General features: G+C 35.5%; 1 protein-coding gene across 1 annotated transcript; it reads left to right on the top strand.

The window, feature by feature from the left end:
- Window positions 1–14387: 14387 nt before the first annotated feature.
- On the top strand, window positions 14388–15615 carry LOC104089005 (ethylene-responsive transcription factor ERF014-like). The gene has a single exon (XM_009593806.4). The coding sequence runs from the start codon at window positions 14557–14559 to the stop codon at window positions 15259–15261; it is 705 nt and encodes a 234-aa protein (XP_009592101.1). The 5' UTR covers window positions 14388–14556; the 3' UTR covers window positions 15262–15615.
- Window positions 15616–24407: the final 8792 nt, after the last annotated feature.

Raw genomic sequence — 24407 nt, 5'->3', positions numbered from 1 at the left:
TAGGAGCATACTTTTTAAGTAGTATCTTGTGCGAATTGAGACATCTTTTCCACTTAATGTATCCAACTTGTTCCACACGAATTCTTGCCATTCACAAAACTACTTAGTAAGTTCCAACATACCTAAAACAAATATTTTTCATTTCAAAATAATGCGGTTCTATCCCATAGGTCTCCTTTAATATTCGAATACGTTATTCCCAAATACAGTTGGCGCACTTTAAAACCTTAAATCATTAGAAAATTTTAACGGGGCCTTACATTCTCTCCCGCTTAGGATCATTCATTCTCGAATGAGGTTTAGAGTCCACCATAGACACCTAATGTGACTTAAATCTTTATCTACACACCAAAAGCTCCAAAATTTGGCTAACTCCACAAATTTTCAAAAATTTTGATAGAGTCTCCCCTGTAACTGGGCCTATTCACCTGTCAGAGAATCCAGAAACCTATCCTAATAACATATACATAATCCGATGACACAATATAACATAAATACAATACTAATCGTGGCCTCATAAGCAGTATATTACCAGAAAGGAACACCCTTAGCATAAGATATACAAATGATACGTAATTCATAGGGAACAATTTCATAGAATGATTACATAGCCATTCAAACAAATAAGGGTACTTCTTCTTCATTTCTTCCTCGGCCTCTCAGGTGGCCTCTTCGAACGGCTAGTTTCGCCAAAATACTTTGACGGAGGAAATTTCTTTATTTCTCAACTTTCAAACTTGCCGGTCAATAATAGAAACTGGAATCTCTGCATAAGTCAATTCCTCATTAACCTCAATAGTCTCAACCGGAACAGTGAGTGTCGGGTCTCCAACTACTTTCTTCAACATAGACACATGAAATACCGGGTGTACTATGACATCTTAGGTGGTAGCTCAAGTTTGTATGCCACCTCATCAATCATCTGAATGATTCTGTACGATCCGACATACCTCGGACTCAATTTTTCTTTCTTACCAAATCGCATTACACCCTTCATGGGGGAAACCTTCAAGAATACCCAATCATCTTCTTTGAACTCCAAATCCCTACGACTAACATTCGAATAGGACTTCTGACGACTATGAGCTGTCTTCAACCGCTCCTTAATGATCTTAACTTTTTCCATAGCCTGATGCACGAGGTCTATCCCTATCAACTTTGCTTCCCCAATTTCGAACCACCCAATGGGAGATCTACATCTCCTACCATATAAAGCCTCGAACGGTGCCATCTAAATGGTAGCATGATAACTATTGTTGTAGGCAAATTATATGAGTGGAAAATGATCATCTCAGCTACCTTTGAAGTTTAGAACACAAGCGCTATACTTGAGCGTCTAAATAGTCCGCTCTGCCTGCCTGTCAGTCTGCGGGTGAAATTCTATACTAAGATTCACCTGAGTACCCAAACCTTGCTGAGATTTCTTCCAAAAAGTAGCAATGAATTGTGCTCCGCGATCAGAAATGATGGAGACTGGAGTGCCATACAACCTGACTATTTCTTTGATATATAACTGAGCATATTATTCTACCGTATCGGTAGCCTTAACCAACAAAAAATGGGCTGATTTCGTGAGTCGATCCATAATTACCCAAATCGAGTCAAACATATGAGGAGTGCGAGGTAATCCCACCACAAAGTCCATATTAATCATTTCCCACTTCCACATTGGAATTTTTATGTTCTGTGCCAACCCACCGGACCTTTGGTGTTCGGCCTTCACCTGCTGATAATTTGGACATCTCGCCACAAATTTCGCTACATTTCTCTTCATATCGTTCCACCAATAGACTTCCTTAAGATCACGATACATTTTCTTAGAACCCGAGTGCACGGAATACCTAGAAGTGTGAGCCTCGATCATGATTCTTTCCTGGAGACCATCCACATTTGGAACACTTAACCGCCCTTGGTACCTTAATGTACCATCATCCAAGCCGAGAGAAAAAGCCATAGTCTTATGTTTATGAATCCTCTCTTTCAGTTGTGCCAACAATGGATCATTGTATTGCTTCTCTTTGACTTCCACAACAAGCGATGATTCAGCCTTATATTGCACAATTACCCCTCCTTCACTAGAGTCCGCAAGACGAACTCCCAAACTAGACAATCAGTGAACTTCCTTGGCCAATGGCCTTTGCTATGCCTCCAAGTGTGCTAAACTACCCATAGATTTCTGGCTAAGAGCATCCGCCACAACATTGACCTTTCTTGAGTGATACAGGATATCGATGTCGTAATCTTTGAGTAACTCAAGCCATCTTCTCTGCCTCAGATTCAGATCCTTCTGTTTGAAAATATATTGAAGGCTCTTATGGTCCGTGAATATATCCACATGGATCCCATACAAATAATGACGCCAAATCTTTAATGCAAAACCACCACCGCAAGTTCTAAGTCATGTGTTGGAATATTCTTTTCATGATTTTTTAGTTGCCTAGAGGCATAAACGATCATCTTACCATGTTGCATCATTAGTGGAACATCTTTATCACATTTACCCTACATATGACCTCCTAATAATTGAGTTCTACAATAATTTCCCTGATATAGTTAATTTCTTATGTTAACACTTGCAACTTGCTCTTCTAAATTCTCAACAAAAGACATTACTTGATCAGTTTTCTCATAGGACCTTCTGTTTCAATTGAATAGCATCTGCTAGCTTGCGCACACACCCTGATAACATCAACTTGAACGACATTGCATCAAATGTATAGTAACATTGTGGTAAGACCTTTCTTAGCCACCCTCTTTCCTCCTTATAAGTCTTATAGGATTTTAAGAAACCACTCTACTTCCCTTGTGAACATTCTCACGGTCCTTCTTTACTGCTAAACACTTCCCAAAACACATATCACCACGCTTAATATATATTCAATTCAATAAGAGTCATTGGCCCGAACATGGCCTTTTCTAAAACTTGAGATCCTCCTAAATACTTCATCGACGAGTTCTTGTTTTTCTTATAAGTGTAGGATTTAGTCCACCTGATTTCATCCTCGATGAGTAACTCACCTTATTCCCAGTATTGTAGCTACCAATAGTATTTCCTGGTATTGCAGCTTAAGAACTATCATGTTAAACATGTTTTGTTCGTAACAAGTGTTCATCCTCTCTCATTCTGTTTTGAACATTTCTCTTTTGTCCTTTAGGTAGATTGTGTTGTTTTTTCCACCTTTGATAACCTTTTGGTCTAGACAATATGTTGGTACTATCTTTCCTTTGCGACTGGAGCAGTCATTCCCATCTCATTTTTTCCTTAATGCATAGTTGATAGCCTTATTGTGCCACACATTTGTCTACCTCCCATGAACTCGTAGTATCATTGTGCTTAGTTTGTTGAGTTTATCACACCACCACTTTACCACCGACAGTCTCACTTTCTATTATAACATGTAGACATGAACTCCCTCTAAATCATTTAGTTGATATTCAGTGTCACTCAAGTCGGCTGTATTACAGTTGATCCTTTATATCTTCTATTAACACTTGCGCTCTAGGCGAGTCCACCATTCTGATACGAACTATTTTGCGATAATCATGACCATCTCAATTTATAGATTTTTTTCCAATTCTTCTCACTTCATTCTTCCTAGTTAGTGAATAGCTATGCACGCTTCCATATGTTATGTGGTCTTTTACCTTAGTTGGGAATTCATCCCGCTTGCCTCTTGACACTTGTTGCTTGCCTCTCGACACTTGTTGGGATATCAGTGGGAAACTATGTTCATCCGTGTATCACTTATTACTTCCGTGCTTGTAAGATTCTTAAGATACACTCCATCAAGTCTAGATGCACTCTTGGGTTATTATAATATCACATTTATCTCTCCCACTCGTTCTGTCTTTCTTAAAGCCTTGGAACTTTAGCTAAATCGCAAATTCGTGATTAACTCATTCTATGAACTCGCAAGCCTTTCTCATTTGATTTATAGTACTTCCTTGGGTACCATTATCCCTGAGTCTCTAATAAGTATAAAACCCTTTTACAAACCTTACTCTTAGTTTCTAGTATAGTTGACCCTGTCATGTACATTGTTACATACGAAGAATTTACATTTCTTAACCTTTCACATTCTTGGTGTACTAGTGGTTTATCATTTGCATATCCTTTCAGAGAATCACGTTATCCCTTACCACTTTTCTAGACTACACACGTCTTCAACAAAATATCCAAACATCATAGCTACATGGCCCTACTCTCGTTTTATTGTATTTAAGTAGCCTTACCATGGCCCTTCGTCCCACACTTGGGGTGAATGTTTCACATTTCGACATAAGTCTTGAATTTAGCAATTTGAGGGACACATATTTCACATCTCTTGTCCTAGTGTATATGATTGACTATTAGGGAGATTTAGGTCCCCATGGTATTAGCCTCATAAGTTCTCTACTCTTATTCAGCCACACGGGCTTGGGATCCAAATCTCTCATGTCAATATCCTTTTTGGAGTGTAACACAACTTCGCACATTCCAGGGATTTTTTTTTATAAAATTCATAGTGCTAGGGTCTTCTCATTGTGGGTTCAATTGACTCTCCTTTCATAACTTCTTGTCTCTTATGAGAGACCTACATATTTATACATGGTTCCCACACTATCCACATGTACTAGTTAAGCTTAGATCTCTTTTATCACTTCAATGCCTCTTTGGAGGTGGGTAATGACTTCTAGCACTTTTCTCATATAAAGTATGCTCATGGTACTATATATTTATCTTATATGGCCATATCTTTCATTCAACATGATACATGTTACATCCCTTTAATATTCAGGCCCTTACCCATTTGTAATGTCATATGACAATATTATTTGGAATAGACGAAAGAGCGTTTAAACTTACCTTGGACCTCAATGCACAAGTTAGATGACAGTCTCATAGTCAAGCTCTATCGCACAATCTAGAGTGTTGAAGAAGGGTAACATTCCTAAAATGTCCATGTAGCCTCCAACTTATAGATGTGGTCGACAACACACCGATAAGAAGGACTCTACTAGACACGGCTCCGAGACATCCTAGGACACTTTAAAACCTTAGGCTCTGATACCAAGTTTGTCATGCCCCGAACTCAGGGAGCGTGAACTGCACTCAACCGAGTGAACCCGATCAAGCAAGCATGTTAGATACTTTCTTCCCACATCACTTATGAATACAAAGAATAAATATTTTCGTTAATTATACGATAAAGAGACCATGTATACACTACCAATTCATTACCATTAGTTACTTCATTTTAAAGTCTCAAATTACACATATTTTTATGGTCTAAAGTGGAATAAGTAATTCAAACACAACATAACTAGTTTGACTTTCCCAATACCAATATACAACCCACACTTTGTCTACGGAGTCTCTAGTAGATACAGAAGCCTCTATTAATTATATAACATGATAATTAATAGTCTTTTGTTATCATCCCCATTGGTAGGACGATAATCAATGTGATTTTGAAGAATGGCATGATGAACCCATTAACCAGGAATACTACAAATCATGTTTGCTAAACATTTGGAATCTGACCGGTAAGTACGAACTCCAGATCTTCAAACTTCAAGAATAACTTGCGGCAGTGAAGGAGAAACTAAAAGAGGCAGAAGAAGAAAATAATCGGTTGGAAGAAAAATTTAAGTGGTTGAAGCATAGAATAATGGGTGATAGTGACTAAACAAACACATGGATGCATTAAATGTAGTTTTTTATTTTTATGTTGTACGTGTGTATGTATTATCTTTAATTGTTAACGCATTTAAATTTATGTTAAGCCTTCTTATTTTTTTGTGTTCTAGTGTTAAACTAATAAATAACTCAAAAAATAAAAACACATGCACAAATTATGTAAAACATCAATACTTTTGCTATTATATATTTAATATGATATATACAACTCAGAATACATATCAATGAGTCCCACAACCTGTATGCTTTAAAGCATTGGCTGGCCTGAGGCGCATCCCATCCCGCCCACATCATAGTCAAGCTCTAAGATTAGGTAAGCCTAACAATTATGCGGAATAACGGAAATATAAAACTGAAACTCAAATCTCAACATATAACATAAATCAAACTGCGATTCAAAATAGATATAACTCCAAAAATCTGGTAAAAATAAGTCACAAGCTTCTAAGAGAAAATACTAAGTGTCTCTATACATCAAAGTCTAAAGAGAATAAGGGAAACAAAATAATAAGGATACAGGGGGACTCCGAGGTCTGCGGACGCTGGCAGATATACCTTGAAGTCTCCACGTACGATCCAACTCACTGGTATCTGATCTGGTAGGAAGAACCTGGATCTGCACAAAAAGATGTGCAGAAGTGTAGTATGAGTACCCCACAACGGTAACCAGTAAGTACCAAGCCTAACCTCGGTAGAGTAGTGACGAGGTCAGGTCAGGGCCCTACTGGAATAAAAGGAAATGAGGCAGAAAATATACTAATACGATCAATGACTCAGAAATGAACAACAAGAAATTACAGAAAGGTAACAACACAACAAATAGAGGTAAACAACAGGGGCGCTCCCGAGGTACCACCTCGTAGTACCAAATATAAATACACAACATGGGAATCTCCCGAGGTACCGCCTCGTAGTTCCAAAAGTAAATATACAACAGGGGATCTTTTGAGGTACCGCCTCGTAGTCCCAAAAGTAAATATGTAACAGGGGGATCTCCCGAGGTACCGTCTCATAGTCCCAAAAGTAAATATGCAACAAGGGATCTCCTGAGATACCCCCTCGTAGTCCCAAAAGTAAATACACGACAGGGGAATGTTCTGAGGTACCGCCTCGTAGTCCCAAAAGTAAATATGCAACTCATAAATTATGGAACAAAGAATTTACGGCAAGGAATCCTACATTTAAAGACCGAATACAATAATCAAGGAAATAAAAAATTCAACTAAGCATGTTGCACGAATTTCAAGTAAAGGTTAAGACATGTAGACATGCGATACTATGCTAAACATGACAGCTACACATGTTAATGCAACTCAGTTAAAGAATTTAAAAGAACACTACTCAGCAAGAACCAAAATTTCCACAATTAGCCCGTGTACGCACTCGTCACCTCGCGTACACGACGCTCACATATCACAAATTGTTACAACAGTATCAAATCCTAAGGAAATTTTTCCCACACAAGGTTAGTCAAGTCACTTACCTCTAACCAAGCTCAATCAGTCAATAAGAATGCCTTTCCCTCGATTTTTTTGACTCCGAACGGCCCAAATCTAGCCAAAAGCAATTTCATACTATGAATACAATTACAAGAAACTAATTTAAATAATGAAACTACGACTCTAGCAAAGGATTAAAAAATCGCCCCAAAAGGTCAACCCGAGCCCACATCTTGGAATCGGGTAAAAGTCACAAAATACAAACACCCATTCGATATCGAGTTCACCCATACCAAAATTACACAAATCCGATACCCAAACCTCGATTAAAATCTCAGAATTCGCCTTAAGGATCTTCCACCTTTTCCCCCCAATTTCTCAACCCAAATCCTTAATTAAATGAAGATATTAATGATAGATTAGTGGATATTAATCAAAAATGAATGTAGAATCCTTACCCAAATATTTTCTCTGAAAATCCCTCAAATTTTCACCTCAATTCGAGCTCTCTAAGTGCCAAAATAAAAATGAGATCAAACCCTCGTTTTCCCCTCTTTTCTGCCCAGTCAAACCGCATCTGCGACCCAAGAATCATTTTCTGTGATGCCGCATCTGCGAAAAATCATCGCAGGTGTGGAAAACACTTAAGTCCTGGACTTTTGCTTCTGAGGACAAGGGCCTGCATTTGTGAAACCGCTTCTGCGATAAAAAGATCGCACCTGCGACCCAAAGCGCTTCTGCGCTCCTGCCATCGCAAAAGCGAAGGCGCTTCTGCGGAAAAGGTTCCGCTTCTACGACCACTACTGGGCAAGGCCAGCTCTGCATCTGCGACTCAAAGCTCGCTTATGCGAGTCCGCACCTGTGGCCAATCCCACCGCAGGTGCGATGACACAAGAAACAACCCAACATCAGCTTATCCTCTAAGTCCAAAAATGATCCGATAATTATCCGAATTATATCTGAGGCCCCCGAGACCTCAACCAAAATTATCAACAAGTCCTAAAACATCATATGAACTTAGTCGAGCCTTCAAATCACATCAAACACCACTAGAAACACGAATTACGTATCGATTCAAGCCTAATGAACTTTAGAACTTCAAACTTTTACATCCGATGCCGAAACCTATCAAATCAAGTCCGATTGACCTCAAATTTTGCACACAAGTCATAATTGACATTATGGACCTACTCTAATTTCCAGAATCAAAATCTGAGCCCGATATCAAAAAGTCCACCCCCAGTCAAACTTTCCAAAATTCACCCAACTTTCGCCAATTATCGTTGAAATGGCCTACGGACTTCCAAAACAACATCCAGATATGCTCCTAAGACCAAAATCACCCTTCAGAGCTATTGGAATTGTCAAAACTCCATTACGGAGTCGTCTTCATACAATTCAAACTACGGTCAATTCCTACGACTTAAACTTTCATTTTAGGGACTATGTGTCCCATTTCACTCCAAAATCAAAAACAAATCTCCCCGGCAAGTTACGTAACCACAAAATGAAATAGAGGAAGCAATAAATAGGGGTTCAGAACTAATACTCTCAAAACGACCGGCCGGATCGTTACCGATTTTTGTTTGAATCGTCATCTTTTTTTCCAGATATTTTTGGGGTTAACAGAGAATTAAATAATTAATTTCAATAACTAAAAAGATATTTTAGTAATTATTCATATAAAAAATACTTAGGTTGATAAGTTTTCTATATAAATATTTCATATGTTAGTTTCCTACATTTGTTTACTAAAATTTTACAAGGTTTTGTTTGAACTATCATCTTTTTTAAGTTTGTTTTTTGCGTTATAACAGAATTAAGTATTAAATTTTCATATGTAATCAAGATATATTCATATAAAAAATACTACAAACTTAATAATAAATAATATTGAATTTATTTTATTCGTAACGATTTGTTTGTAAACTGTCATATTTGGCCCAAATTTTCCGGCATCGTCTCTTTTGTAACGTCAACTAATTATTTTATGATTCATATCTAATATTTGATAATTATCTACTAATACATTAAATTTATAATTGAGTACTCTAACCGAGTTTGTTAAGGAGAGCACGTAGTTTTTATTTTTAAGACTACGAAATCTTAAGAACACTAAAGTCACATTATTCTAAATGGCCATAAACAAAGTCAACTATCATAAGCTAAAATTTATTATCAGTTTTACTACGCTAAAGGGCACTACATAACAATTAAAGGCACAACATAACATTAAAGGACACTAAACAATAATAAAGTCACATATTAATATACGTACAACACTAAAATCACATATAATAATAATTAATCAATAAAATAGTTATATATATTTTTAATAATTGTTTAGCACATAAATAAGCTAATCCGGATGAAAAATAAAAAAAATTAATTATATTAATAAACGATCACAAAAAACATACAACACAGTAAAAATAACTAATAAGCACTTTATATACATGAGTTTTACCAAAAAGTAAGTCGGAATACCTCGATTTAAAGTTATTTGAATTGTGAAAAATTGATCATTTGGGAGACGAAACGAGAAATAGACGAGATTCACTACACGATAATACCTTGGATCCGGTATTAGCTTGCTAAAATACGGAGCAGACACAATTTTTGTGGGACAGGTGGGCTCCAATGGAGATTTTTGGTTAAAAAATAAGGGGGGAGGGGGGGAAGGGGGCATTTTTGAGTTTTTGGTTCTGTCTGGTCGGAGAAGAAGACTGGCCCGATATTTTATATAGGTATAGCGCATATATAAGATGCGCTATATCTACCTGTCTTTTCAACTTCAGGTATAGCGCATCATGTATATGCGTTATATATATATTTTGACCGCCAATTTAAAATTCAAATATAGTGCATGGGTTGCATGCGCTATACCTTAACGTACAAACGTGACGTTAAGGTATAGCGCATTCAGCACATGTGTTATATATAAATTGGTCATCAGTTGGTTTTTCACCTATTTTTGTGCTTTGGGTCCGAAAAAGCAATATTTTGGTTCCGTACCACGTGTCACGGGCCGACCTTTTTCCGAACGTCAACGACACGCAAATAGCCCGTGTGGCGCCTGTAGTCATCCCTCACTACAGGCCAGCCTTTCATCTTTCTCAGATTTTCTAGCACGATCCTGTGCCTGTGGTGAAGCTTGCCTAGGAGGCGTACTTCAACTGTGTGGCCCGTCTAATATAATGTCTAGGCTCAAGGCCTTGACTAGCTGTGGTGCTTCTCATCTGCTGGATCTCATCCATGCCCACACCCGGGGTTGGCTAAGGACATGTCCGTCCCTCGTCTAGCACTGAGTATCACTCTTGCGTGCACAACCCAATTCTCAAGCTTGACACTCGCCTCATGCATTCGCACCCACCTTGTACTTAATTAGCCCGAGTAGGACAACCTTTAGTCCTTGTCCTTCGTCATGTGCGTCTTTCATAACATACCCCCTTGAAGCAACAAACAATGAAAAGAAAAAGATGGACCATAAGTTAATTGTGATTTATGGACCTATTTTTTAGCGTATGCTGTTATAATTTATTCATTTATCACCTTATTTTAGCACTTTCATAAGGAGTACCTGTCTTTAGAAACTAGGGTAGATTCCCAAAGCTCGTTGGTGTATTAACGAGAGAATCAATGTAATTCGTAGGACTTTGGTACGGCGGCAGAACACCATTTTCACTTTGGAAAGGGCACGTGACTCCCTTTTGACATTGCTATTTTCAGGAGCTTTGGCCACTGCCCTTTCCCATGTGGGCCACGCTTTCATATTTGGGAGTTCACATTAGGATTTGTTCTTTTATATACACAATTTTTGTATTAAACTTATTTTTGTTTTCTCATTTCACATGAATCCCCTTTGTTATTGTTATTTTCAATAATTTGTTTAATGAGATTTCAGATGCATTTGCAAGGATTAGTTTAAAACTCAAGTTAATCATGAGAATGATGCGCATAGTGTTGTAGTTATCTTGTACACATTATTGCTTAAATAACTTTGAGTGATTACTTCTAAAAATGTCGGAGGAAGAAAAAAACCCTCTACAAAATAAAATGTGTTTGGTCAAAACTTTTTGGAGACATCACAAAAACTAAACCACTGCCTAACATTTCTGCCAATAAATATTTCCTTTCAAATCTCAACCAAAGGTTACCTCCTTTTGTTTCAAATAACAAAAATATGAGAACATTGTATGTCAAATACGAGAGAAAAATTATTAGAGAGGTGCTATTTATTTATTTTATTTTATTTATCATCTAGCTTTCTGGTGTGCGCTTAATCCTGGATTGGAAAATAAAACTAAGGAGGAATTTAAAAAACAAAAAAGGGTCAAATCATGCATGCGTAAGAGCTATTAGTATTTTAGCCCATGAAACCGTTGCATTTCTTTAATTGGAGAGGGAGTGAGTATGTTATTCCCCTCTTCTCATAACTGATTTTGATTGATAAAGAAAAAGATAAGGAAAAAAGAACGCGTTTTTGAGAATAGAGAGCTAGGCCTCAGCAAGACAGAGAAGAAACAGCTGTTTTCCTACTCAGACAAAGGCAACTACAAAAAGCTCTCATCTTATGTTAAATCTTACTGTTCCACTGCGCGTCTTTAGTTTTGCCCTTCTTACTACTAGTTTCTTTCTTTCTTTACTAGTACTATTTTTTATTATTTATTATAAGAAATACTATGAGTTTATTGCAGCCATAGCACGTTAAGTTTTCAATAATTGCACTATATCCATTATGCTATTTGAAGTTACACAAAGCTCCCTTTATTTTAGAAGTGTAATTATATATTCATGAAAAAAATCAACACCTTGACATTTCCACAAGATTAAATAGCTGCGAACAGTAAGGAAGACAAGAAGGTACTTTGGGTTGCTATGAAAATTGATCACAAATTAAAGATATACAATTTATTTTTTTTAAATATTGCATGCGTTACAAATAAGTGTTTTTAAATTTATAAGAAAAACATTAAGTTGATAGTAAGTCAAAAGAGAGTGAGGGTTTTATTTTTCTTGTTATGTTCTTTAGATTTGTTGATATCTCCACGAGTAGCATCCTTGGCTTGGCTATAATAGTAATGAAACAAAATACGTTTTTATATTTTTCTTAGGTTAATTACCTGGATAATGGTGAGGTTTTGACAAGAGTTGCTATTACGAGAGAGCTTTTTGTGCAATTGAGAACAATGTCAAGGGTACAAGTGAAATTAAATCTCTCTTTAGCAATTTTTATATTGCTAAGCCCCTCTCTTCTCTTTCGCAGTACACTTCCTTCCTGCAGAATCCTGGAAGCTGCTAATGACAGAATCCTATGTTTCTCTCTCTCTAGCACTGAATTATTATAATGCACAGAATATATAGATGCAAGATATGATGACGAGATCTCTTGATTAGGACATGTCATTTTCGTAATAATGCTGTTATTACTCAATGGCTTTTTTGCCCCTTAAATGAGTAATTTTAATTCCTTATTGGTTTTACGCTTTTACTGTATTTCTTTTCAATGTTTTGTTGAATTACTGTAAAGGGAGATCACACTTGTACACTGAAGTGCATGACATGCCTATTTTTTTTTATAGACATACGATTTATCACTTACTCAAATGTAATTAGTATATGCTCGTATCTTAATATACCATTTAATCATAGTAAATTAGTAACATCAAAGACTAACTTTTATTTAACAACAATCACCAGGGGCAGAGCTAGAGGAGCATAAGGATTTCATTTTTTTGTCGAAAACTTATACTGCATATACGAGGTTAAAAGTTTTTTTTTATATATATAGTAATTATTGAACCCCCTTTGTGAAAATCATGTCCCACCACAGTCAATAACATTAATAATTACTTTGCCACAATTCCGATACAAGCAAGTTCAAGATCGAATATATGAATATTCATTGTTCATGTTTATCATGAAAATTGACTAGTTTTATGTTGGCTATCAATCTACTGCGACTCTCCTCCTTTATTCAAATTTGGAACCGAAAATGTGAGCAAATTCATATAATGGCCACTAAAAGACTAAACATTTTTAAAATGTGAAAGAATTATTGAAGGTAGGAACATCATTGATAAGGTAATGGTAACAAAATCAGCTCTAGTTTTATACAATATCTCCATATATTGTGATACCATTTTCCAAAATAACATAATAAGAGTTCAACAGAATTAATGTGATGAATTAAATAATACTATTTCCTTTTGCAAATTGTGTGTTCATATACTATTAAATAAAGTATAAAATTGAAAAGAAAAAAGAAATACAAATCACAAATCACTTTCTTGATGTCAATGGGAACGATAACTTGTGGTTCAAGTCAAGTAGTCCAGAAAGATATGAGCGTAGTTCTTTTGAGGATATCCTTGCTGGTCTGCAAATGGTGCCATATGGGTTTCCAGACTGCCAAATTAAAGTCTGCCTTTTCTTAGTCTTTTACCGATCGTACTTTTTCGTGATACACATTTGTGGTAATTTTTGAAACCTCTCTTTCTAATTTTTCTATTTCTCTTAAGAGTCTTCCAAACGGCATCTAGACGAAAAAAGAAAAATATTAGAAGTAAAAATTTCATAATTTGTAGCAATATTCATTTAATTTTGCAAATGTCAAATTTTCTCTAAAGAAATACTAATCGACTCTCAAAATCCAGAATGAGACAGGAGGCATATTTGATAGATTGACATAGTGTCGATGTTTGAAAAAATTGTTTTGAATTTATTATGCTAAATAACTAATAAAAAAGCAAATAAATACTAGTAAATAGGACAGAGGGAGCTGTGTCTCGTTTCACTTATAGAATAGAATTAGAATCACAACTAGGGATGAGAAGTTTCAATAGTTAAGGTTCAAAACATATATATGCAAAATCCTATCTACCATTAGAGTTTAAATATAATACAAATTTTTATATTATCAGGACACTCAAAGGATATCAACAGGTAAATCTAATTAAAATGTAAGATTTGTAATCTTAAAAATAGCACAATTTATTAACTATTAAAGGTAAATTTGATGTTTAATTTTTTTTTTACACTAATAGTATATATTAGTTAAACTCGTAGGATTAATGTTATCAAGTAAAGGGCAGTATTGTCAATTAAATTGAAAAAGGACATTTATCCAAGTTCTCCATTGGATTAAAGAAGTTGGAAAATATCTGTCTCCCACTCTGATGTTTACATATGTAGACATTACTCTCTTGACTAAAAGGGATCTCCTCACTTCAAATCCCCTCCCCCCCCTCAAATTAGCACACACCCTACCATCTATAAATAATCATCCTCTCCTCTAACTTCAACATCACTTCATCATCCACCTCAAACACACACAAAAAACCATACAAGAAAAAGAAGCAAAAAAAAAAAAAGAAAAACAAGAGAAGAAATTAAACTAGGCTCAAATCTCTTGATTGTTGTTTAAAGATTCAGCCAATGGTGAAGACCGAGCAGAAAATGCTAGCTGCAGAAGCAAGCAAGAGTACAATGGCATTATCATCTTCAAGCATCAGCAACAATAATAATAATAATAAAAACATGAAGATGAAGAAGAAGAAGTACAAGGGAGTAAGAATGAGAAGCTGGGGATCATGGGTATCAGAAATAAGAGCACCAAATCAGAAAACAAGAATCTGGTTAGGCTCTTATTCAACTGCGGAAGCTGCTGCTCGAGCTTATGATGCTGCTCTCTTATGCCTCAAAGGCCCTTCTGCTGCTAATAATCTCAACTTCCCTTTCAACTCCTCTTTCTATCACCACATTGATCATCACACTTCTACAACTTTATCTCCTAAAGCCATCCAAAGGGTCGCCGCCGCTGCCGCTACCGCTGAAAATGTTGAAAATAATGACGTACCATCTCCACCCCTTTCTTCTACTTCTACTTCTACTAATTATTCTTCTTCACCATTGAGTCATGAGGATCAATTAGATGAGGTTTCTTTATTACCAACATTTGATCATCTTGCTACTTTGGAAGAGGAGACAACAACTGTGTCAATGATGGCCCACTGGTACAACTTTGATTCTCCAAAGTACAATGACATGCTTCACGGTACAGTTTTCTTTGATCCCCCATTAATGGAGGAAGTTTATTATGAAGAAGGATCTGCAGATATCCCTTTATGGAGTTTTTGCTGATGAAGAAGAGAAGGAAGATCTCTAGTTGAATTATTAACCCTATTTGTTAATTATTCTTTCAAAAAAAAAAAAAAAAAAGGAGCAATATTTTTTTTAGGTGATGTCAAGTTATTTTTTCTTGAACAACATCACTGACAGTGACTAATTATATTTAAATTTATTAGGTAAGAGAAGGAAAAAAAAAAGGGACATATACAAAGAGAAACCATATTTTACTCTAGCTCCCATGTGAGTTCCTAGAAAATTCATGTTTAGATATACTATATATTTTTAGAAATGTACTGTGTCATATGCTGTACTATCATTTATTGTGTTCTTCAAGTGCAATAAAATGGTGGGAAATATTTTATTTTATAGCATGATTAATTTTCCTTAGATTTTGACTGGCATGATTTAATTGAATTGTTCTTCATGATGGCATTACTAGAGACAATGTATTCATGTCCTTAAACAGCTCATGTAACTCTCTCTATATTGCTTAGCAGATTTAGTCTTGTTTTTTCTCTCTTTTTATAACCATCTTGTGTCTAGAATTGACCCTTCTAGTTTGGATTCATCTAATGTAAAAGCTCGTAAAAAAGGAAACGCTCTTACTAGGAGTCTTTTCATTTTCACCTCGAACATGACCTTTGGTTAATGGTGACAAAATCTCTTCAATCACACCACATTCCTTGATGGTACAAATTAAGTCTTGATATAATACATAATCATTTAGTTTTTCAATTTCTAATCTCATGTCTCTAATTTTCCGTCACTACATCTCATACCACCAAACTCAAAAACTGAAATTACTTGGATCAAGTATGTTCGAGATGGGATAGCTTGAAGCTGTTCTGGGAATTAAGGTTAAGTAGAAGCAGTTAGGAGTTAAACTAGAGTTAGTTATGTAACTAATTATTGGAAGGGTAGTTAGTTAGTTAGTGGTAATTTGGACAGCTGTCAATGAGTTGTCAGTTAGATGTAGGAGTTAGTCGCTTGTATAAATAGAGGAATAAATCAACGAGAATTTAAGCTCATTCATTTTCATTTTCTGTTGTGTTCTCGAAGCTTCACATAAGCTCTTCTTCTTCTCTGCATCTCCATTAACGTAGAGTAGAAAGCTTGAGCTGAATATGAGCTGAGTGTGCAGAATTTCACATGGTATCAGAGCTTTACAACTATTAGTGCAGTTGTATCTTCGATCCAATTCTTCAAATTTTAATCTCAAATTAAAACATGGCGATTGACGATACCGAGCCGGAAAAGTTGAGTCACTATCATCCATTGTTCCTGCATTCTACTGACACTTCAGGTACAATATTGATTTCTCTTCAATTGACTGGACCAGAAAATTACTCTGTTTGGAGTCGAGCTATAAGAATTGTAATCCTAGGAAGGAACAAACTAGGGTTCATAGACGGCACTTGTAAAAGAGAGGATTTTAGGCTAAATTTAGTTGATCTCTGGGAGAGATGCAATGTTATTGTTCTATCGTGGATCATGAATTGTGTGTCGAAGGAATTGTACAGTGGAATAGTGTACTCGACAAATGCCTCCTCATTTTGGGGAGATTTGAAGGAACGATTTGACAAAATTGATTGCTCTAGAATTTTTCAAATACATAAGAAAATTGCTACTATATATAACTCAGGGAACCGGTACCATTTGTGCTTATTTTTCAAAGTTATGTCTGTTGTGGGCTGAGTTTGACAGCCTAGCTCCAATTTCTGGATGTGATTGTGCCAAATCACGTGAATTTGTAGTGTTCATGGAGAGGCTGAAGCTGTTACAGTTTCTAATGGAACTCAATGAGTCCCATTAACAGGCAAAGAGCCAGCTTCTAATGATGGTGCCAGTGCCTACAATCAACAAAACCTACTCGATGTTGATGGAAAGAGAAAGCCAGAGGAGCATGGCAAATGCTGATACTGAAAAAGGTGACAACACTCATGACAACAAGGGCCAATAATCTTGCTCAGAAAGAGAAAAGGAACTACAACTTGTACTGTGATTATTGCAAACTCAAAGGGCACACTCGTGAAGGATGCTACAAGTTGATAGGATATTATGCTGACTTAAAGTATAAAAAGAGGCCGGGTGTTGGAGATGCTCACAATGCTGTAGTGGAGGATCAAAGAAGGCATGATGCATTGGCAAATACTGGTAGAGGAGCAGACAAACGCAACACCACAGATGGGATCCAAGGACCATACTTCACACCAGAACAATATAATCAAATACTGAAGTTGCTAGCAAGGATGGCATATGTGAAGGTTCAAATTCAGTTGGCATGGCCAACATGGCAGGTACTATTAATCTTTTTCTGGCAAATGCACACATAAAACATTGTATTGTTGATTCTGGAGCCATAAATCATATGGTAGCTGCTTAAACATGTTGAGTACAAAAAGGAAAAGTGATAAGAATGAAGAAAAAAGGTATATTTGCCAAATGGTGAGACCACAGTTGTGACACATCTTGGATCCTGTAGATTGGCTGATAACATTGAAATATATGATGTCCTATATATACCCGAATTTAGGTATAATCTTCTGTCAGTCTCTAAAATTACCAAAGAGCTGCAATGTTCAGTGTATTTCTTTCCACATTTCTGTATATTCCAGGACCTCTATAGTGGAATGGTGAAGGGGATTGGTAGAGAAAGTGAAGGACTTTATCTGTTCCTTCAAAAATCTATCAACAACAACAACACTATAGCAAGATGATTGACTAGAATAAAGGAGAATTTAAACATTGGACTGTGGCACAGAAGGCTTGGGCATGCATAAGCAGTAGCCATAAAGCAGATCTTAGGTCTGGGACAAGAAGAATGTAAAGTAGCAATAGATAGATGTACAATCTGCCCTTTAGCAAGGCATACTAGACTACCATTTCACAACAGTACAAGTAGGTCTTCTGATGTTTTCGAGTTGTTACACATTGATGTGAAGGGAGCTTACAATGTACCTACAGTTGATGGAAAATAAAATGTTTCTGACCATTATGGATGATTGTTCGAGAACTACTTGGTTGTTTCTACTCAAACTTAAAAGTGATGTAATATGATGCTTAGGAATTTCTTTTCATTGGTTAAAAATCAATTAGGGAAAACAGTCAAGATGTTAAGATCTGATAATGGCGGAGAGTTCATCAACACCAACTATTTTCATTTATTTCAATCTTTAGGGATAATACATAAGAGAACATGTATTTATACTCCTCAACAGAATGGGATTGCTGAGAGGAAACACAGACACATTCTAGAAATAGCAAGAGCAGTCAAGTTTCAAGGAGGTATTCCTATGAAGTTTTGAGGACACTATATTCTAGCTGCAGTATATTTGATTAACAGAATGCCATAAGTTGTTTTAGGAGGAAAGTCATCTTATGAGGTTTTTTTATAAAAGAAAACCAAAAATGGATCATTTGAGAGTAATAGGATGCCTTTGTTTTGCCAAGAAGGTCCATAACCATGAAAAATTTGCAGCAAGAGCAACTGCAACAATTATGATGGGATACTCAGCCGTCAGCAAATGGTACATACTATACGACCTCACTAATCGTGTGTTCTTTGTAAATAAGGATGTTCATTTCAAAGAACATATTTTTCTTTTCAAGCACAAGCCAACTACACAGCCATCATTGTTCTCAAAAGTTGAACCAAACAGTGATCCAAGCCTAGACTACACAACAAATGAGCTGACAGAAGTACAAGAAAAGGACTTGACAATTCAAGAGGAGGAATCCCATGCTCACTATGAGGAAACTCATGAAGATGTTGCTCAACAAAAACATGAAAGTCACTATCATAATGAACTGATGCATCAGAATGAAGATCAACCTGTAGCTTCTAAAGATCAGCAAGAAGACTTATCCCATAATTCATCTTCTGAAGCTTCACAAAACTTTAGAAAGTCTACTAGGACAAAGAAACCTCCAGGATGGATATCAGATTATATCACTACACCTACAAGTACTACTTCAACCATCCCATATCCTATTGATCACTCAATCAATTACTCTTCTCTGCAGTTATCATACAAGAACTACATAGCAGCTTTCACTTCAATTGTGGAACCTAAAATATTTCATGAGGCTTCCAAAGATCCAAGGTGGGTAGAGGCCATATGAGCTGAAATTCAAGCCTTGAAAGATAACCACACCTGAAAGTTAGTTTCCTTACCTGATGGAAAGATCCCTATTGGATGCAAGTGGGTATTTAAAGTCAAATACAAAGCTAATTGTGAGGTTGAAAGGTTCAAGGCTCGATTGGTAGCTAAAGGCTATAATCAATAGGAGGGGCTTGACTACAATGAGACATTCTCCCAGGTTATGAAAATAGTCACTGTGAGATCAGTCCTGTCATGAGCTGCAATGGAAAGGTAGCACATCCATCAAATGGATGGGTACAATGCTTTCCTACAGGGTAACTTACTTGATGAGTTCTACATGCAGTTGCCTGAGGGTTTTACAAGCCAGGGGCAGACTCCAATGGTATGTAGGCTTGTTAAATCCTTATATGGCCTGAAGTAAGCAAGTAGACAATGGAATGTTAAACTCACAGAAGCACTTACAACTCATGGATTCGTGCAAAGCACTCTTGATCACTCTATTTTTACACAGAAGATAGGAACCTATATCATTGTTATTCTTATTTACGTGGATGGCATGTTAATCACTGGGAATAATCTCCAGTTTATAGAAGAAACAAAGAAGAAATTACAGCAGGCTTTCAAGATGAAAGACCTTGGTGAGTTGAGGTATTTTTTGGGGATGAAGTTCAGCAGGTCAAAGAGAGGCATTTTGATGAATCAAAGGAAGTATTCACTAGAACTCATTGAAGAGCTGGGACTAAGTGCCTCTAAACCAACTTTCACCCCATTAGAATACAACCAGAAGTATACTCTCAAAGAGTTGGATGATATTGCAGGCTTAGAAGGTGATGAGCAACTAGAGGACAGGGGCAAGTATCAAAGACTGATTGGGAAGTTGTTATACTTAACATTGACAAGACCAGACATATCCTTTGCAGGCCAAACACTTAGTCAATTCATGCAACAACCCAAAAGAAGTTACTGAGAAGCAGCATTGAGAGTGGTCAGATATGTCTAGAAGGAACCAGGCTTGGGAAGCCTCACGAGCAGTCAAAGGAGAAATACACTAAGTGCATATTGTGATACTGACCGGGCTTCATGTCCTAACATAAGAAGATCAGTCACAAGGTTTCTTGTTAAGTATGACAATTCTTTTATATCCTGGAAGTCTAAGAAGCAAAACACAATTTCAAGAAGCTCTGCAGAAGCAGAATACACTAGTATGGCTTGGACAGTAGCAGAACTTGTTTGGTTAATAGGCTTATTTAAAGAGCTTGGTGCAGAAGTGAAGCTTCCAGTTGAATTGTTCTGTGATAACAAGGCAGCTCTGCAAATTGCTGCAAATCCAGTATATCATGAAAGAACGAAACATATTGAAATATATTGTCACTTTATTAGGGAAAAGCTACAACAAGGACTGGTGAAAACAATGCATGTGAGTTCAAAAGATCAACATGCAAATATCTTGACAAAGGGATTGTTGAGGTTGCAGCATGAGTACTTGATGTCCAAGTTGGGAGTGCTCAACATTTTTGCACCTACCAGCTTGAGGGGGAGTGTTCGAAATGGGATAACTTGAAGCTGTTCTGGGAATCAAGGTTAAGTAAAAGCAGTTAGGAGTTAAACTAGAGTTAGTTAGGTAACTAATTATTAGAAAGGGTAGTTAGTTAGTTAGTGGTAATTTGGACAGTTGTTAATGAGCTACCAATTAGATGTAGGAGTTAGTCACTTGTATAAATAGAGGATTAAATCAATGAGAAGTTAAGCTTATTCATTTTCATTTTCTGCTGTGTTCTCGAAGCTTCACAGAAGCTCTTCTTCTCTGCATCTCCATTAACGTAGAGTAGAAAGCTTAAGCTGAATATGAGCCGAGTGTGCAGAATTTTACAGTATGCATGCCCACTTTCTCCCAAATTGATGTTTGTTCAATTTTGATTTTCTAAATCCAATGTTTACTTTTATTCAGAACGTAATAAAATGTTCAATAAATTCGTCATTTGAAAACAAAAGAAAATGATTAATTTAGCATTTGTACGATGAACTTTTTTTTTTTTAAAATTGAAATCTTGCAAGAATGTTTTCCCTTCCAATAATTGTTGAAAACGCCTTCGATATTTGCCTTCAAAATATAGAAAACAGATACTTAAAAATATCGTTGAATTGACAAGGAGGAAGCAGACTAATATAATTTGTCTAATACTAGTATTTAACATATCCACTTGTTTTGTTTAACTTTGTTTTTTTTTTTTGGGTCAACTTGTTATCTGTAACTGGCTTTATATATATGAGTTGGACATTGCGTAAGTTTACAACCAGGGCAGGTAGAATTTAACATATTAACTTGCTTTATTTTACTGGCTTCCATAGATTTGGTAATACATTTTTAACTTTTATTTTGTCTGTCAAAGACAAACTGGCAGAGATTTATGTGTCTGCAAACGCGTTTTCACCAGTATTTTTAAAGCATATTATTTCTTCTTTCTATTTTTCGAAGGTAATCCTGGCTTTCTGAAGTGCTTGATTGAGACATAATATCGAGTATTAATTAACTTCGACACATTAGAATTTAATTATCTTATCCGTTCTAATCTTACCGTCATCACTTTTTTCTTTTTTCTTTTTAAGTGTTATACACATCTTTTAATTTACTAATGCAAATTGATAAATTGCGTTTTTTTCTTTCCCTTCTATTCACTATTTTGTCAAATACTAATATACTTTGTCTTGTTGCTAATTAAGATTTCTTAGATTAAAGCTTGTGGTTCATCTTTCAACAATAGAATATTAGCAATTCTAAATTGTCTATAACCGAATTTTGGAATATTTACAGGGGTGGTATGTTCCTAGAAGCTGCATTTTCAGAAAATTACAATGCATTTCTTTTTCTCTCGACGTTATCAAATAATATGCATGTCAACTCCGAAACCAGCATGATCGATATTAAAGTAGGGAAGCTAACTAGCTCCCTCTGTCCAAATTTTTGTCCACTCTGCAAATCTATTATAGTAATTGACTAATATTACGAGTGGTAGACTTGTTGCAGATACTTGAAATTTGACTACAAAGTTTGCTAAATTTAAAACCTGTCAGCCCAAATCAGGAGAAATATCATCATCAATCTCATCACTGAAAATTATACCCATTATTTCATATACTTCTAACTGGAGAACTCGTCAGTTTTCGAGTGTTTTATGTGTATATATCATTTCGTTAATCATATATGTAGAGGTAATGTGAATGGGAGCAATATAATATATTATATGGAGGCAATTACCACAGAATAAGACGTTTTTGAAGTTGACCTGTGGCAAGTAATGAAAGATCAAAGCAAGAGATATTGAGAATCAGAGTTGGGAGCAACATTTTCTATCAATACATAATAATTGGCTGGTGCTTTTAACATATTTGAAGATTTAACCCAAATAGTCGTCCACCTAATCTCTTAAACTTAAAATAGTAGCGGATGTATAATATAGATATAATTTATGTACAATATATGTATAACTATGTATAATCAATGTATACCGGCTAGAAAAAGTAAACATTAAATCTAAATCTGGTTGGCTATTTGTGTAACAATCCCAAATTTGAACCCATCCTGGAGGGAGAACGCGATTTTCTCTGAAATGGTAAAAAGAAAATATATCAAAAGAAAAAGAGATACAAATAAATACTTTTTTAAGCGATCAAACAAAGTACTATACTAACTCGTTTGCGAATTTGGAGATGACAGTTACAAATTAGGCACCAGATTTACCAGCCAGTTTATCATTATTGTATCAGGGATTCATCAAGCTAAGGGCGAATCTATAATATTAATTACGGATATATGTAAACTCAATAATTTTTTACCTAAATTTTTGTATTTATATTAAAAAATTTATTAAACATATAAAATTTATTTAATTTAGAATTTAGTCCGTTGCATATCTGATTATTATTATACATTAATTTGAGATTTTGATATAAAAACTCGTAAACTTCAAAAAATCCTAAAATTTAGTGGTTAACATGGGAAATATGACCTATTTCCCTGTTCAGAATACTCTCTCGACTTAAGAACTTAGGACTCCGTTTTTGTCCGTTCGCGTAATATGATCAGACCTGCATGCACTCAAATAACAACAAAATCATTAATCAAGTCACGCCTCAAACTATATAAACATTGCATTGGTTCAAGCCAAATCAGCACATGGTACTGTCCTATAGTGAAATTATTCTAAGTGTATTAGTGTTCTATTGCCAAATGATCCTTTTACATTGTATGTAGTCCTCTCCAGGAAGACAAAAATTTTTGTGGGGTCAAATTTACTATGTTTTGGAATTTTGCAAATGAAGTGTCCTAACATGATTTAATAATAATAATAATAATAATAATAAAAATAAAGAACCAATATTTATTAAACTTTAGGGGCTTTCGAAGGCTTTTGTTTGAATCCATTTTGTGACTTTTGTTTTCTGAACTTGTGCACATGACCCACTCTTGTATCATTGAAACTGCTACAACATGTCATGTGATATCACGGCACTTTTATTTTTTAAATGTATTTTTTTTTTATGATTTCCTTTTTTCTAATTTAATTTATGGGCTAATTTGATATCCAAGCACAAAAAGGAAATAAAAGAACAAAGGAACACATTACATTTCCTTTTTTATTGAGTAGCATCCATTGATGTTTTTGAGTTTAGTTTGGAATTTTGTTATATTCCTTTGGAGCAGGCTAGGAAGATTATTTTTATCCATTTAAAAGAATGAAAATCATATTTGTCTTCCAATTTTTTTGCAGATAATTAAATTTGTTTCTCAATTTTTTTTTTTTTTGTGCTTGGATATAATCATTTTTTTTTTCTTATTTACATGTTTGTAAAAATTAAAATTACTTTTAAGTTAATGTTAATAAAAAATCATAAGTTGGACATTCTGAGTCCAACATATGACCTTTTCATTAGCACTTTTGGTTTGACCAAGATTATTATTATGTTTTTAATCCTTATTACCTTTTGTATTCCCTGAAATATATTTTTCAAAATAAAATCCGAACTTTTTCTCCATCCTATTTCCATCTCTCGTCC

Source organism: Nicotiana tomentosiformis, chromosome 4, assembly GCF_000390325.3.
Source record: "Nicotiana tomentosiformis chromosome 4, ASM39032v3, whole genome shotgun sequence".
Lineage (NCBI taxonomy): Eukaryota > Viridiplantae > Streptophyta > Magnoliopsida > Solanales > Solanaceae > Nicotiana > Nicotiana tomentosiformis.
The sequence above is the reverse complement of the archived record's forward strand: the minus strand, read 5'-3'. Positions and strand labels throughout refer to the sequence as shown.